The 16,555-nt window shown below is 47.5% G+C and overlaps 1 protein-coding gene across 4 annotated transcripts in view; it reads left to right on the forward strand.

Annotated features, from left to right (window-relative positions):
• Window positions 1-16,555, forward strand: part of LOC123774585 (uncharacterized) — a 92,847-nt gene that overhangs the window by 15,740 nt on the left and 60,552 nt on the right. For 3 of the 4 annotated variants that reach the window (XM_045768972.2, XM_045768974.2, XM_045768971.2), the window contains exon 2: window positions 3,669-4,832. In XM_045768972.2, coding sequence (XP_045624928.1) covers window positions 4,781-4,832 — 52 coding nt within the window. In that variant the 5' untranslated portion in view covers window positions 3,669-4,780. The remainder of the gene's footprint in view (window positions 1-3,668; window positions 4,833-16,555) is intronic. The other variant, XM_045768973.2, reaches the window with a different exon arrangement.

Genomic DNA, 16,555 nt, shown 5'->3' on the forward strand with positions numbered 1-16,555 from the left:
TAGTAGCCATTTGTCTGCCTAGTCATATTGACTACTTGTGCCTGCAGGATCGAGCTGCTAGCTCTTGGACCCCGCCTTTCTATCTGTCGGTTGTCTAATGTACTGACTCCTTACCTATTTTTCCTCTATTATATATACTACGATTTCTCACACATACACACACTCAGGATGCAGTCTGAATCAGCTAACTCCCAGGTACTTATTTACTGCTAGGTTAACAGAGGCATCAGGTGAAGGGAAACCTCTGTGGAAGCCTATTTGTGTGCGTGTTCGCACCTACTTGAGTTAGAAGCCAGCTCATGGGGTCCGCCTTTCCTTCAGCTGATGGCGAGGTGCTCTAGTGACTCAATCTACTACAATTAATGCATAATTAATTATGCATTAATTAATTAATATAATTAATGCATAATTAAGCATAAATGAAAGAAGCAGAGTTACCATAACAGAGGAGGAGGTTCACGCTCTCAACTGTAATGACTGAGGCCAAATATTTGCAGTCAGAACAACTTGAAACTTGACTGATCACCATATTATAATTCAGCTGTTATCGCAGGCACTAGCCTATACGATGGCCAAGACAAAGCATATTTCAAAATAAATTATTGATGCATAAAACAATCAATGAATTGAATTTTGGAAAAAGATCTATGTCGTTCGTTGGTAAGGAAGCCGAGTCCTTGAAAACCTTTAAGTTGCAGATGTGAGTCTTTGCAAAACCAAACTATCAGGGGGTCGTGTCAACACCAATATGGAGATTGCAATAAAGTAAATTTTGAAGCCCATTTCACTCAGGTGTTGCCAAGACGGACGAGGAGTCTCTGATGCACAGGACACATTAATATACAAGACGAGCACACACACACACACACACACACACACACACACACACACACACACACACACACACACACACACACACACACACACACACACACATGATAGAGCCCGGTAGGCTCAGGAATCTGTACACCAGTTGATTGACGGTTGAGAGGCGGGACCAAAGAGCCAAAGCTCAACCCCCGCAAGCACAATTACGTGAGTACAACTAGGTGAGTACACACACACACACACACACACACACACACACACACACACACACACACACACACACACACACACACACACACACACACAGAGCGGACGGGAAGAAGATTGTGATCTTGATAATCTACAATCCCCCACCAAACAGTAGAAGGCCCAGGCAGGAGTATGATGACAACAACAAGGCATGTATAGATGAACTGCATAAGGCAGCAACAATTCGCATAGAATAAGAGCGAAGCTGCTGATCATGGGGACCTAAATCATGGAGAGATAAATTGGGAAACAAGGAATCCCCATGGAGGGGAGGGACGAAACGTGGGGAGCGAAGTTAGTAGATGTTATAGACAGGAATTTCCTAACACAACATGTGAAGGAAGACACAAGGGAAAGAGGAGGGGATACGCCGAACCTATTAGACCTGATCTTCACCCAGAATGTAAAAGACATCGAGAATTTGGAACATGAAATACCTCTAGGGGCCAGCGAAGTCCTAATCTTTGACAATAATAAATTGACAAAAAATAAATTGATTAGAAAGATGGGGTCCAAGAGCTAATAGCTCGATTATGCAAATACAATTTTTTTTTTTTTTTGAGATATATTCAAGAGTTGTTACATTCTTGTACAGCCACTAGTACGCGTAGCGTTTCGGTCAAGTCCCTGGAATACGATCCCCGCCGCGAAGAATCGTTTTGTCATCCAAGTACACATTTTACTGTTGCGTTAAACAGAGGCTACAGTTAAGGATTGCGCCCAGTAAATCCTCCCCGGCCAGGATACGAACCCATGACATAGCGCTCGCGGAACGCCAGGCGAGTGTCTTACCACTACACCACGGAGACTGCAAATAGTACACACACACACTATGTGGAATGGAATTACAGAACACTAATAAAGAAGGAGACCTAGGGGGGGGGGGGTGGTTTTGGATAGTAAGCTGTCGCCAGAGGAACACATAAAGAACATTGTGAGAGGAGCCGTGTGCGTCGCTTACCAACTTCAGACTTGCTGTTAATTATATGGATGGTGAAATACTAAAGAAACTGTTCATGACCTTTGTGAGACCAAAACTGGAATATGCAGCAGTTGTATGGAGCCCAAATCTCAAGAAGCACATAAACTGGAAAAGGTGCAACGCCATGCTACAAAATGGCTTCCGGAACTGATAAACAAGAGTTACGAGGAGAGACTAGAGGCGATAAGCATGCCAAAACTAGAAGACAAGAGAGGTGATATGATCACCACTTACAAAATACTAACAGGAATCGACCAAATTGACAAAAAGGAATTCCTGAAACCAGCAACTTCACGAACAAGAGGACACAGATTCAAGCTAAGGAAACAAAGGTGCCGAAAAAATATTAGAAAGTTTTCTTTTGCAAACAGAGTGGTAGACGGTTGGAACAAGCTAAGTGAGAAGGTGGTGGAAGCGTTATATGATAAAGAGTACTGGGAAGACGGGATACCACGAGCGTAGCTCTTATCCTGTAATTACACTTAGGAAATTACGCACACACACACACACACACACACACACACACACACACACACACACACACACACACACACACACACACACACAGTTTGCGTGGCGCCTGATGGCTCAGTGGACAGCACTCAGGAATCGTAATCCAGGGGACCGGGTTCGATCCCCGGGAATGGCGGAAAACAAGTGGGCAGAGTTTCTTTCATCCTGATGTCCCTGTTACCTAGCAGTAAATAGGTACCTGGGAGTTAGATAGCTGTTACAAACTGCTTCCTGGGGGGAGGGGAGTTGAAAAAAATAAAATTGACTGTTGATTGACAGTTGAGAGACGGGCCGAAAGAGCAGAGCTCAACAGCTAGATGAATACACACACACACACACACACACACACACACACACACACACACACACACACACACACACACACACACACACACACACGGCCTTATTAGACCAGAAACGGAGACTGTGAGGAGAAAGTGCTAAGCCATTATGATTACGGTTAGGAGCTGGGATAGAGGGAATAAGTGAAGGAACGATTTTAACCCTTGGACCCTTGGACCCTTGGACCCTTGGACCCTTGAAGATCGAACGCCGGCCTGAAAGAAGCAAGACCGTCGCTGTACAGACCAGTCCAGGTGGCTGGGTTTACTAGACCAGGTCACAGTTACAAAAACCAATATACAAATATAGTTACAAAACAATGTAAATAAATACATAATCATAAGAGATAAGTTGTCGTGCATTAGAAGTCCATTACATAAATCCATTGAATAACCTATTTTATATACATCCGTGTATTTGTATACATCCGTGTATTTGTATATATCCGTGTATTTGTATATATCCGTGTATTTGTGTACATTTGTGTAAGTATTTGTATTGTGATTCTATAAGTTTGTCAGAGACCATTTTGGATCATTATACGCATCATTGGAACCACTGACGTCTCCTGCACCTCACTGTGTCCTGTTTACCAGCGTGTGATGGGTTCCTAACTGTCTCACATACCAAGAACCATTATCATAAGTATACTAACAAATCCTACTCCATTAAAATGTAAATAAAACACATTACACTGCTGGTATACATGTTTCTACATCGCCATTAATCACAAACTTTGCGTGTATGTGTTTAGTGTTTGCACGAAAACAGCGAAAGGATCTTTTCTCTGAAGTGATCGACTTTTCTGTGTGTGGACCCCAGTGGGGGTGTCGAAGGTTCCTCGACACACCCATGTCTCACACGGTATTGTTTATAGTCGAACAGTAAGTTTACAACTTGAAAATGAATTAGTGATGTGTTGGTAAAACCCCCAGGGAATGTGAGCTTGGTGCAATGACGGTGTTGAACCTCACTGAAAAGTTCTTAAGAGGTGCGTGATGATGGCGAGACATCTGGAGAACAAGCTCTTTGTTTATGGTGATAATAATTCTCATTTATAAATAGAACACAAGAAAATAACGACGAACTCAAGACGGAGATTCTAAAAGGAGATATCTTGGCCGGATATCTCCAGAGCCTTGTTTGTTTACTTTCCATCCGGCTGGTCAACTATTAGCCTCTTCACCCAGCTGGCCTGGTCGCCCACCAGCTGGCCTCATCACCCAGCTGGCCTCATCACCCCAGCTGACCTGGTCGCCCAGCTGGTCAACTACTGGCCTCTTTACCCACCTGTTACTTCTCCAGACAGTCATACCTGATGACGAGAACACTTGTTCACCTGGTGACCTTCCACACCTGGTGACCTTCCACGCCAGGTGACCTTCCAAGCCTGGTGACCTTCCACGCCAGGTGACCTTCCACGCCTGGTGACCTTCCACGCCTGGTGACCTTCCACGCCTGGTGACCTTCCAAGCCTGGTGACCTTCCAAGCCTGGTGACCTTCCACGCCAGGTGACCTTCCAAGCCTGGTGACCTTCCAAGCCTGGTGACCTTCCACGCCTGGTGACCTTCCACGCCTGGTGACCTTCCACGCCAGGTGACCTTCCACACCTGGTGACCTTCCACGCCTGGTGACCTTCCACGCCAGGTGACGTTCCACACCTGGTGACCTTCCAAACCCGGTGACCTTCCACGCCTGGTGACCTTCCAAGCCTGGTGACCGTGACCTTCCACACCTGGTGACCTTCCACACCTGGTGACCTTCCACGCCAGGTGACGTTCCACACCTGGTGACCTTCTCCGCCAGGTCCAGGACTCACCAGTTACCTCCTACCTGGTGACGTGGCCTCGACGTGACCCTCAAGGATGGCCAAAGTGGTGCTCCTACAGTGCCTTCTGCTGCTGATCCAGTTATATGGTGAGTCGTCCACACTTACTTTGTTTGGTATCTGTTATAAATATATATGTACCAGGAGGGGTACCCGGCGGTGTCCGGGGTGCCCCTCCTGGTACTGATGAGGCTCTCTCCCACATTCCACCTGTCTACTTTCCCCGTCTCCTCCACATACTCTTTCCCTTTTACCCCTTCCTCAATTCCCCACTCTTCCCCATCTCATTGTCCATCCCCTTCTCTCCCCTCTAACCTCGACCTAGACATTTCCATTTACATATATAGAAAGTGTAACCGGCTGCACCCGGGTCTGTTCCCTCTTTCCCACTCTTCACTCATCTTCCCCTTCCCCCTCCCGCCCTCCCCTAGGCCACCACCTTCCTCCTTTTCCCCTTTTCTCGGAAAATGTATTATTAAGTAATTATCAAAAGAAGGCACCAAGCCGGGAAGGCTATGTAGCACCATCAAATGTGCAGAATAATCAGAGGGCGCTAAATATCACTAAGGATGCCAATACAAGAACAAAAGCGCATAAGACGAACGATATTAAAAGTATCCGATTCACCAAGAATTCTTTCGAGGGACAAGTGACCGCGAGGGACGGTCGGGAAGCAGGACACACACACGTCCTGGAAGTCCGAACATTCAACAAGGATATGCGCGACCGTAAGAGGGATAAAGCAGTTTGGAAAATAAGGAGCAAGGCGGCGCTCCATAAAGTGCCTATGAGTTGAGCATGTATGGCCAATATGTAACCTCGCCATAGCCGTTTCCCACTGCCGGTTACGGTGGTAGGAGGAAGGCCACAGGGACACACTACTCTTAAGAGCACACAGTTTGTTACCAGTAACAGAAGACCAACGACCCGGCCAATGGGCAAGGATGGAGGAATGAATAACTGGGTAGTCGGAATAATGAATTCCTTTACAGGATATGGGATAAGTGCGGATAGCCTCCTTAACGGCAGCGTCCACACGCTCATTTAAGGACACATCAATATGGCTGGGAACCCAGCAAAACTCCACTTCTTAAGTCTATTGGAGATAAGAAACAGCCATTGTTGAATCTCTACTACCAGAGGATGGACTGGATTAAAGGACTCCAGAGCCATGAGGCCACTACGAGAGTCAACTACAACAACAAAGAAGGATTAACAGCTAGAAAGCAGTTGAAGAGCATACAGAATAGCATAAAGTTCTGCCGTGAAGATGCTAGTCTCCGGAGGCAGGCGACAAATATAGGTGTGGTCAGGAAAATCAACAGAGTAGCCTACACCGTCGGCAGACTTAGACCCATCGGTGAAGACGGAAATGGAGCGGGAGTGTGAAGAAAATTGTTCAAGGAAAAGGCGTTTCAGAATTGTAGGAGAGGTAAAAGCTTTAGTAATGTGGGCCAAAAAATTACAAAATTTAGGAAGGGAGGGACCCTTCACGGGGGCAAGAACGGTACAACACGAGGAGAAATATTGGTAACACCAACCGAAAGAGGATCTTGTAAGCGAAACAACCGTACAAGAGGGAGGTGGTGAAGGGAAACAGGGACCACAGGAGGGGCAAAAGTCAAAGCACGACATAGACGAGAGTGAGAGTGTTGTAAAGACCGCGCAAGGTAGCGAAGACAGTAGCGATCTCGGCGGTCCTGGAGAGACAGGAAGCCAGAGTCAACGTATAAGCTAAGAGTAGGAGTTGAACGAAAGGCACCAGAGCTGAGACGCAACCCTGTATGGTGCAGAACATCAAGACGGCAAAGAGTAGACGGAGAAGCAGACAAGTAAGCAGGACAACCATAATTGAGTTTAGACAGTACAAGAGAGGACACATAGGCACAATCAGAGAACACTTTATAAACATCAGAGGTCCACGGTTATTCAACATCCTCCCAGCGAGTATAAGAAATATTGCCAGAACAACCGTGAACATCTTTAAGAGAAAACTAGATAATTTACTCCAAGGATTGCCGGACCAACCGGGCTGTGGTGAATATGTGGGCCTGCGAGCTGCTCCAAGCAACAGCCTGGTGGACCAAGCTCTCACAAGTCAAGCTTGACCTCGGGCCGGGCTTGAGGAGTAGAAGAACTCCCAAAACCCCATCAAGCAGGAATTAAGCAAAGGAATGTAAAGAGAGGAGCGTGCGCCTCTCACCTCCCCAAGAAGTATGGGGACAAGACCTTAAGTAAGTTAAGGGATCTTAAGGCTATTCAACTCAGAGGTAAGAGATATGGGGTGACGAAGACAAACGAGTGTCAGATTAAACCCAAAAGCTTAACAGAACTCTTTGTACAAAAGAGGATGACCATAAAGCGACAAAGAGGGACGAAGAACGACCTGCTTCCGAGTAAAAGTCTTAGCTCAAGTTTTAGTTGTAGAGAACTTAAAGCCATGATTGATAGCCCAAGTCGACACGGCATCAATAATAAGTTGAAGCCGTCGATGAAGGAAAGGCGAGTCATTACCTCGACAGCAAAGGGTAAGATCGTCGACATAGAGCGCTGAGAAAATACCAGAGGGGAAAGGAGGAAAGAAGACCATTGAGGGCAACAAGGAAAAGAGTAGTGCTCAGAACACTACCTTGGGGTACACCTTCATATTGCCGAAAAGAGGCAGAGAAAGAAATACCAATTTAAGCCTCGCTCTAAAGGAACGATTAGAGAGGAAGCTTTGTAGGAACAGAGGGAGATTACCACGAAGGCCAAAAGAACGGAGTTCGGACAGAATATGGTATCTCAAGGGGATGTTGCATGCCTTTTCCAGGTCAAAAAGGACAGCAACAACAGAGGTCTTTGCAGCAAAAGCAGTACGAATATAGAGCTCCGAGTTCACCAAGATATCAGTCATGCTGCAGCACTTGCGAAAGATAAATTGAGAAGGGAAGAGGTGGTGATAGTGTTCCAAGAACCACGTCAGATGGGCATTGACCATGCGTTCAAAGAGTTTGCAAACGCAGCTCGTGAGGGCAACGGGGCAGAAGTCCTTAGGGGATGTCCCTAGAGACCCTAGTTTCTGAATAGGAAGAACCACTACTTCGGAGCCAGTCCTCGGAGACTAATGATGACTCCCAAATACGGTTATACAGATTTAGTATATACCGAGACGCGCATGGACGGAGAACAGACTGAAGTTCGGAGAGATCTACTTTACACTTTTATTTTATATTTTTTATTTTTTTTATTTTTTTATTTTTTTCATTTTTTTAGGAACTCTTTTATCTTGTACTATTGGCCTTGTCAGTACAGCCACACTACCCCCATAACAAGCTTGTTATAGGGTAGTGAAAACCTTTGTTCAAACTACAATGATGTAAATACTAAAAAAAAAAAAGTTCGGAGAGAGAGAAAGGATTGTTATAGGGAAGCCGGAGATGAGTGCAAAAATCTAAGGGATAAGATCCAAGAATGTGCTTACGATTAATGAAAGACAGGAAGATGAGAATCGGAACTAACAGTCGAAAAGTCGGAACCTAGTTCGGTTGCGACCGCCACCGGATCCGCCACAATAGTACCACAAAGGTGAAGAATTGGCGAGACATCCGGAACAAACTTACCCGCTATCTTGTGGATTTTCTTCCAGATCTGGGGCAGAGGAGTATCGGACGTAACGGTGAAGACATAAGATTTCCAACTCTCACGTTTAGCTGTACAGATGGCCCTTCAGGACACTGCACTCGCCTCCCAAAATAAAATAAAAGAATCGGTCGTCGATCAGCGTCGGTGTTTCTTCCAGGTTGCACGCTTACAGCGGACAGCCCGAGTACAGTCAGCATTTCACCAGGAAACGCACTTCCATGCGCCCCAGGAGGTAGAGCGAGGAATAGAGTGGAGGGCATCATCGAATATGGTGTCATGAAAAAGGAGGAGGGCTCGTGGGAGAGGAAGAGTGGAGAGGTCGGAAAGGGTAGCATGGAGGGTGAATAGATTCCAATCAGCCTTGGCAAACTGCCACCTAAGGAAGGAGAGGGTGGGCTTGACTCGTGGGGTGGGCTTAGGTCGCCCACCCCACGAGCCTGGGAAGTTATAAGAGGATCACTCGGCAGTATAGAAACGAGTAGGCAATAATTTCATTCACGAATAAGCCCCCGTACCCACCATGAAACCACAAATAGAGAATAGTACACCCGAAAAGACGGGCTACTCTAGGGGTGCATCGTGAGTATACACCCCACAATCGCCACCTTAAGAACCGTCAGTCCATCAAGATCGGATTCAGCGACGAAGGCGAGGATTAACAATAAAAGTATTCCCTCGCTTGAAACGTCAGGTACCACAGTTTTACGGGTGAGATTGTGTGCCTCCCCAAACACCCGGGCGTCAAAACAGAAGATGTCTGTAAGAATAATCAAGAATGGCAAAAAGTCGGCGAGAAATGACAATTAGAAAGGAGAAGAAGGGGGGGAAAAGGAAAAAGGAAACATAACGAAGAGGAAATAACATCCAGCATAATTAGTGAAGACAGCAGCAGGAGCATAAGGCTTCAAAAGGACAGACGACTGTCCCATGGAGCATCACAGCCCAGCAACTGCCCACCAAGGCCCCTCACGACGACAATGGGCTGGAAAGGGAGGGGGATTTATTATTAAGAAGCCTCTCTTCGTCCTTCCCCCTAGCTTGTTCTCCCTCTCTTACCCCCTCCCCTCTCTCTGCTTCTATAAAAAAAATTGCAATTAATTATTAAGAAGTACTCAATCAACTGTATGGGTCTCTCAGAAAACAATATTATGGAGTAATGCAAAACTCTAGGGGAATCCCATCAAATATTTCACACTGGACTCCATGAAATTTGTATGCGGGTCTTAGTAAATGTTAATATTTCTTAAAGCAGTTGACTTAAGGTTTATGATATTCTCTCAAATTTCTTATAGGACTATGAGAGAATGTTTCTGTCTGTCTGTCTGTCTGTCCAAAGCTGGAGGCCAGATGCTTGGGGTTCCCCTCACCCAACTTTGCCGGGAGGGAATGGTCTGGTGTACAGGACGGACATAGACTGGTCGGAGTAGCCTAAGATAAATGCTTTACGAAACATTAGCGTCAATTGTCATTTGTTAATGTCATATGTTACTCATTATTGTCTGGACTCCAGACACCTATCCACGTGTTCTGAGCGGGGCGGAACTCCAGACACTATCCACGTGTTCTGAGCGGGGCGGAACTCCAGACACTATCCACGTGTTCTGAGCGGGGCGGAACTCCAGACACTATCCACGTGTTCTGAGCGGGGCGGAACTCCAGACACTATCCACGTGTTCTGAGCGGGGCGGAACTCCAGACACTATCCACGTGTTCTGAGCGGGGCGGAACTCCAGACACTATCCACGTGTTCTGAGCGGGGCGGAACTCCAGACACTATCCACGTGTTTTGAGCGGGGCGGAACTCCAGACACTATCCACGTGTTCTGAGCGGGGCGGAACTCCAGACACTATCCACGTGTTCTGAGTGGGGCGGAACTCCAGACACTATCCACGTGTTCTGAGCGGGGCGGAACTCCAGACACTATCCACGTGTCCTGAGCGGGGCGGAACTCCAGACACTATCCACGTGTCCTGAGCGGGGCGGAACTCCAGACACCATCCACGTGTCCTGAGCGGGGCGGAACTCCAGACACTATCCACGTGTCCTGAGCGGGGCGGAACTCCAGACACCATCCACGTGTCCTGATCGGGGTGGAACTCCAGACACTATCCACGTGTTCTGAGCGGGGCGGAACTCCAGACACTATCCACGTGTTCTGAGCGGGGCGGAACTCCAGACACTATCCACGTGTCCTGAGCGGGGCGGAACTTAAATGTTTCATCAGCTTTAAGTGGACAGGAGGCCCCTCCCTCTAGCCGGGCCCCATCCCTCCCTCCCTTATCACCCCCCCCCCCCCCCCACGCCTACCTGGAGTAGGTGACGCCCTACGCTTCTATCGCCTCCTCCCCCCCTCCGCTACGCCCACCCCCACACATCGTTATCACCTAGTCACCTTTACTCACCACCATTCTCACCTTCACTCACCAAAAATGTCATCTTCACCACCACCGTCACCCCTCACTCACCACTACCGTCACCTTCACTCACCACTACCGTCACATTCACTCACCACTACCGTCACATTCACTCACCACTACCGTCACATTCACTCACCAACAATGTCATCTTCACCACCACCGTCACCACCACCGTCACTGGCCCCAGGCTTGGCTCCCCATGAACATGGCAGTAAGAACAACTGGTTTCAGGAGCGGGAATAACCTGTCGCCCTTGTGATGAAAGGGCCACCACTGGCTCTCCACCTGATGCAAGCCACAACAGTTGACTTACTTGCTGGAACCTATTTACTGCTTGGTGAACAGAGGCAACCGGCGTAAACAAATATTGGCAATCGTTTCGCTTCAACCCGTCCTCAACCCAAGTCCATTACACCCAGCGGTCTACCCCAGAGACGCATTCATCAACTTTAACATACTGATCATTCGAAACAGGAATTTTCTCCAATATAACTTGATATTGTTAGATTTTAGCATATTGTGTATATTTAGGCACTGATTAGGTTAGGTGTTTAGGTTCTGTTGGCGATTATTTGTATTTGTAGTACGTGGGTGAAGCATTTACAGCGTTGTGGTTCGAACAAAATTCGTCAGTGAAGCACTTGTTCCGGAAGTGTTCGAACGTTATCAGTTGTGAGTCGTGTGTAAACCGTTTTCCATTCTTATACAGGGGGTTTGGCGGGTGCATGGAATGGACTTTGGGTCTTTGTTTATGAGGAGAGGTTGCTTGCTCTGACCGGGGATCGAACCCAGGACTGATCGGAAGTGAACGCAGACGCTGTCAAACACAGGGACATAAGGCTACTGAAGCCAACATGAGTCATAAATACTCACTCACTGTATGAGTAATACTCACGTACGTCAGACAGAGCAGGCCAGCCACAGGCTCAAGGCCCGCGAAGGAATATTCCCGTAAAAAAAGGAACGCCAAGACCGTACTGCCGGCACTTACCACTACCACCACTGTCACCGCTAATCCCACCATTGTCACCACTACAATTCACCACTGTCACCACCACCTTGGTGATGGCTGAGCCAATGGTTGAGCAGACAGAACACTGGACGCGTGATTCTGTGGTCCCGGGTTCGATCCCGGGCCCCGGCGAGAAACAATGGGCAGAGTTTCTTTCACTCTGATGCCCCTGTTACCAAGCAATATATAGGTACCTAGGAGTTAGTCAACTGTCACGGGCAGCTTCCTTGGGGTGGAGGGCTGGTCGAGGACCGGGCCGCGGGGACACTATAAGCCCCGAAATCATCTCAAGATAACCTCAAGATAACCACCACTACTCACCACCACAACCGGACCACTACGCACCACCGCAACAGTCACCACAGAGCCGCACATCAATAATGCAAGAGTTGGAGCCGGGGAGCTGATGAGAGACAGGACCCCCACACTCCCTGCCACTGCTCATTACTGTCAAGGGGGGAGCAGTGGGTAGGCAGGGGGGAGCAGCGGGTAGGCAGGGGAGAGCAGCGGGTAGGCAGGGGGGGAGCAGCGGGTAGGCAGGGGAGGGAGCAGTGGGTAGGCAGGGGGGGGGAGCAGGGGGGGGGGAGCAGCGGGTAGGCGGGGGAGGGGGGGGAATTAGTGGGTAGGCAGGGGGGCGGGGGAAGGGGGAAGCTCAACATATTTAGGAGGGGAGAGAAGTATCAGGGGAAAGCACCAAACCATTACGACTATATAGCACTTGGAAGGGGTCAGGATAAGGGTTTGGGATGGGACACATTTAAGAATGAAAGAAGAACGAGGGAGAGAGGAAAACGGGAAGAGAACAAAGAGGAATACAACAAGGAAAGGTAGGGAGAGTGTGCAAGGGACGAAGGGAAAGAGCAAAGGGAAATAAAGGAAGAGTAGGAAAGAGAAAAGGAAAGTGTACTGATATTTATAAAATATAGATATAGATATACAACATACAAAATGTTAATTAAGGCCTCATCAAAGAACGAACGTGAATCATAACAGACTCAAGCACAAGTGTATCAGGAGGTGAACACTCTCCACAAGCAGGTATATCACCGCCAAATAAATAGATATACACACGCATGGGAGCCATCCCAATGATTACACAAGCACTAGGCCGTGTGAAGCGCCACTCTGCGGCGCCCCGAGTATGTTCTGACGGCCCCCGCCCCCTGATCCCCCCTCAACACTCATCACGGATCAGTGTGAGTGAGAGGACTGTAAGCCTGTCACAGCTGCTGGTACACATGAGTGATGAGTGTTGAGGATGATGGTAATCACCCATATTCACACTTCAGTGACCATCACTCGTGTCAGGCACCACACACAATTACTGTATGGGGGACACACAATTACTGTATGGGGGACACACAATTACTGTATGGGGGACACACAATTACTGTATGGGGGACACACAATTACTGTATGGGGGACACACAATTACTGTATGGGGGACACACTGTGTCAAGAGAGAGGGAGGCTACAAGGACCCGCAGCTGTCACCAACACCTGCCGCAGAGACACAGCAAGTACACATAACACAAACCTACAGTAGTTAAAAGTAATTTGATGGATCCATGAGCGTTCTAATTGGTGCGAGAGAAATGGAGAGAACGAGGGAGATAGGAAGAAGGGAGGAAGTTAGGAAAAGGGGAGAAGGTAGTTACGAGAGAAGGGCGGACGTATAACCACCACAACATAATCTCCCCAACATCAACAGAGCACTAACCATCATAGAGCAGTGAGTCAAGATAAATAGTGTTGGGGTTGGACCACGTGGTTAAGAGTTGCATTTCCAACCGTGATACATATATACAAACATACACGAAAACAAAAACAAAATAAAGAAAGGTACAAGTATGCTACAAGGTTGGTTCCTGAGCTGAGAGGTCTGAGCTACGAGGAAAGACTGAGGTAACTGGACCACCTCGCCACACTGGAGGAGAGACGGAACAGGAAGGACATGATAACGACATAGAACATTCTAATGTGAATTCACACAGTAAACAGGGATACATTGCTCAAAGTTAGGAAGAAGAGAACGAGGGGATGGAAACTAGAGACGACACAGCTAATTCACAGAGAACGCTAAAGTTACCAGTGAGGGAACGTGATAGACGAAGAAGTTATTGAAGCTCTGTAAACCAGCCTTAAATGAAATCAGAAAAACGAAGGAACTGAGTCATTGCATAAGTTATGTGCGGGAGGTGCGTCTAGGGGGGCGATCCTCGACGCTGTATGCACATTTAGCGCAGTGCGCACACACACACACACACACACACACACACACACACACACACACACACACACACACACACACACACACACACACACACACACACACAACTGCGGCAGGCAGTAAGAAAAGAATACTTGGCACAGAGAGAGAGGAACATCGTCAGATGGCCGTAACTCAGTTTCGTCTTGCTGAGTCTGGTCTTAATTACACCTGTAAACCTCTCTGGCCACTGTGTAGGTAGGTGTTAATCCCCCACCCAGTGTTTAGTTCAGGGACTCACTTCCCAAGTTGCTCCTATTATATTTACATTTAAGACTGAGTAGAGTTATCTTCAACAGCTTCTTCGTCTGACTGCACTTATTGATAAGTCTCACAATATGTATCATTAACATCTTTATGCATATACAAAATATACAATTTTTACCTAATCTGAGTAATTCAATTGAGAGTTATTAAGTGAGGTGCTGCTCGTATTCATTACTACAGGACAGAGGGTCATACACAAAACTACAGGTCTAAATCGTACTGAAATTCATGTAGTTCACTGGTGTGTGTGTGTGTGTGTGTGTGTGTGTGTGTGTGTGTGTGTGTGTGTGTGTGTGTGTGTGTGTGTGTGTGTGTGTGTGTGTGTGTGTGTGGGTGTGTGTGTGTGTGTGTGTGTGTGTGTGTGTGTGTGTGTGTGTGTGTGTGTGTGTGTGTGTGTGAGAGTGTGCGTGTGTCTGTGATGGAGCGGACGATACCTACACAAACAGGAGTAGCGATGCCAAGCAGAGGGAAGACTCAGCCTAGAGTGCTGGCGGCCAAGAATGTGCGCCGGCCAGATGTAGCGCTGAGTCGCTCTACTACACTACTACCCTCCCCAAAATGACGAGTGAGGAAAAGATGTGACAGAGGTCCAAAGATATGTTTTATGTGGGAGTTAACAGCAAATTGATTGACGGAATAGCAATAAGGATGAAAGTGAAAGTTGAGGCATAGAATAGGTGCTCCGCGCTCCGCCAGAGGTAAACAGCGCCGCCGATTAAGCTCACCAACAAAGGACTAGCAACAGCAGCAATTTAGTTTTACATTTAACATCACTTAACAAATAAGAAGAATTAACGTATGTTTTCATATATAAAATAAGAAATGCTACACTAGATAAAAATATGACCCCAATGTGAGAAACATTATTGCTGTCTTACATATTGAGCTTAAAAGTCACAGTGTTGCAGCTTCCTATACCCGATACATTAACATTTTCCACTACATCTAAAACTGGGATTGCATATACAAATGTGGATAAATTATTCCGTAATTCCCTCCATAGAAATGTATTTCTATGGAGAGAATTATTGATTTCTATGGATTTCTAATGGAGATTTCCATTTCTATGAAAATAGAAATTGATTTCTATCCGTCCTGCTCGTAAATATATACCCCCCCCCCCTTCTAGATCAATTACTGACCCTCCCCAGGATGCAACCCACAACAGTTGCCTAACTCCCGGGTATCTAATTGCCTACTAGATAGTTGGCATCAGATGAAAGGGAAAGGTATCCAACCGTCCTACCCGGGGATTAAACCTAGGTTGTGAGCCGAGGACGTAGACCACTGGTACCATGGCACTCACTGACCTGCCAAGCCTACCAGCAGGAATGACCTTCAACGCGGTCAGTGTTGTTAAAGAAAGCACTGGGGAAAGCCTTCCAGGAGAGAGCCTGAGCTCCGGCAGTTCCCGGGACATGTCGACACCTGTACCGCCCCAGTAGTCTCTACATACAGTTGTCTATGCATACACTAGTCTCTACATACAGTAGTCTATACATATAGTAGTCTATACATACAGTAATCTATACATTCAAGAATACTTAGCATGTTTGGTCACAAGACGACATTGATCCTCTTGACCATGGCAAAATCAGGAATCTTAGAGCAAGTGCCTGTTTCCAGCTATTGTTGCCATCGTACCTGCCAGCCTCTAAGTGTTGCCATCGTACCTGCCAGCCTCTAAGTGTTGCCATCGTACCTGCCAGCCTCTAAGTGTTGCCATCGTACCTGCCAGCCTCTAAGTGTTGCCATCGTACCTGCCAGCCTCTAAGTGTTGCCATCGTACCTGCTAGCCTCTAAGTGTTGCCATCGTACCTGCCAGCCTCTAAGTGTTGCCATCGTACCTGCCAGCCTCTAAGTGTTGCCATCGTACCTGCCAGCCTCTAAGTGTTGCCATCGTACCTGCTAGCCTCTAAGTGGTGCCATGGTACCTGCTAGCCTCTAAGTGTTGCCACCGTACCTGCCAGCCTCTAAGTGTTGCCATCGTACCTGCCAGCCTCTGAGTGTTGCCATCGTACCTGCTAGTCTCTGAGTGTTGCCATCGTACCTGCTAGCCTCTAAGTGTTGCCATCGTACCTGCCAGCCTCTAAGTGTTGCCATCGTACCTGCCAGCCTCTGAGTGTTGCCATCGTACCTGCTAGTCTCTGAGTGTTGCCATCGTACCTGCCAGCCTCTAAGTGTTGCCATCGTACCTGCTAGCCTCTAAGTGTTGCCATCGT

The sequence above is a fragment of the Procambarus clarkii genome, chromosome 51 (genome assembly GCF_040958095.1).
Source record: "Procambarus clarkii isolate CNS0578487 chromosome 51, FALCON_Pclarkii_2.0, whole genome shotgun sequence".
Classification (NCBI taxonomy): domain Eukaryota; kingdom Metazoa; phylum Arthropoda; class Malacostraca; order Decapoda; family Cambaridae; genus Procambarus; species Procambarus clarkii.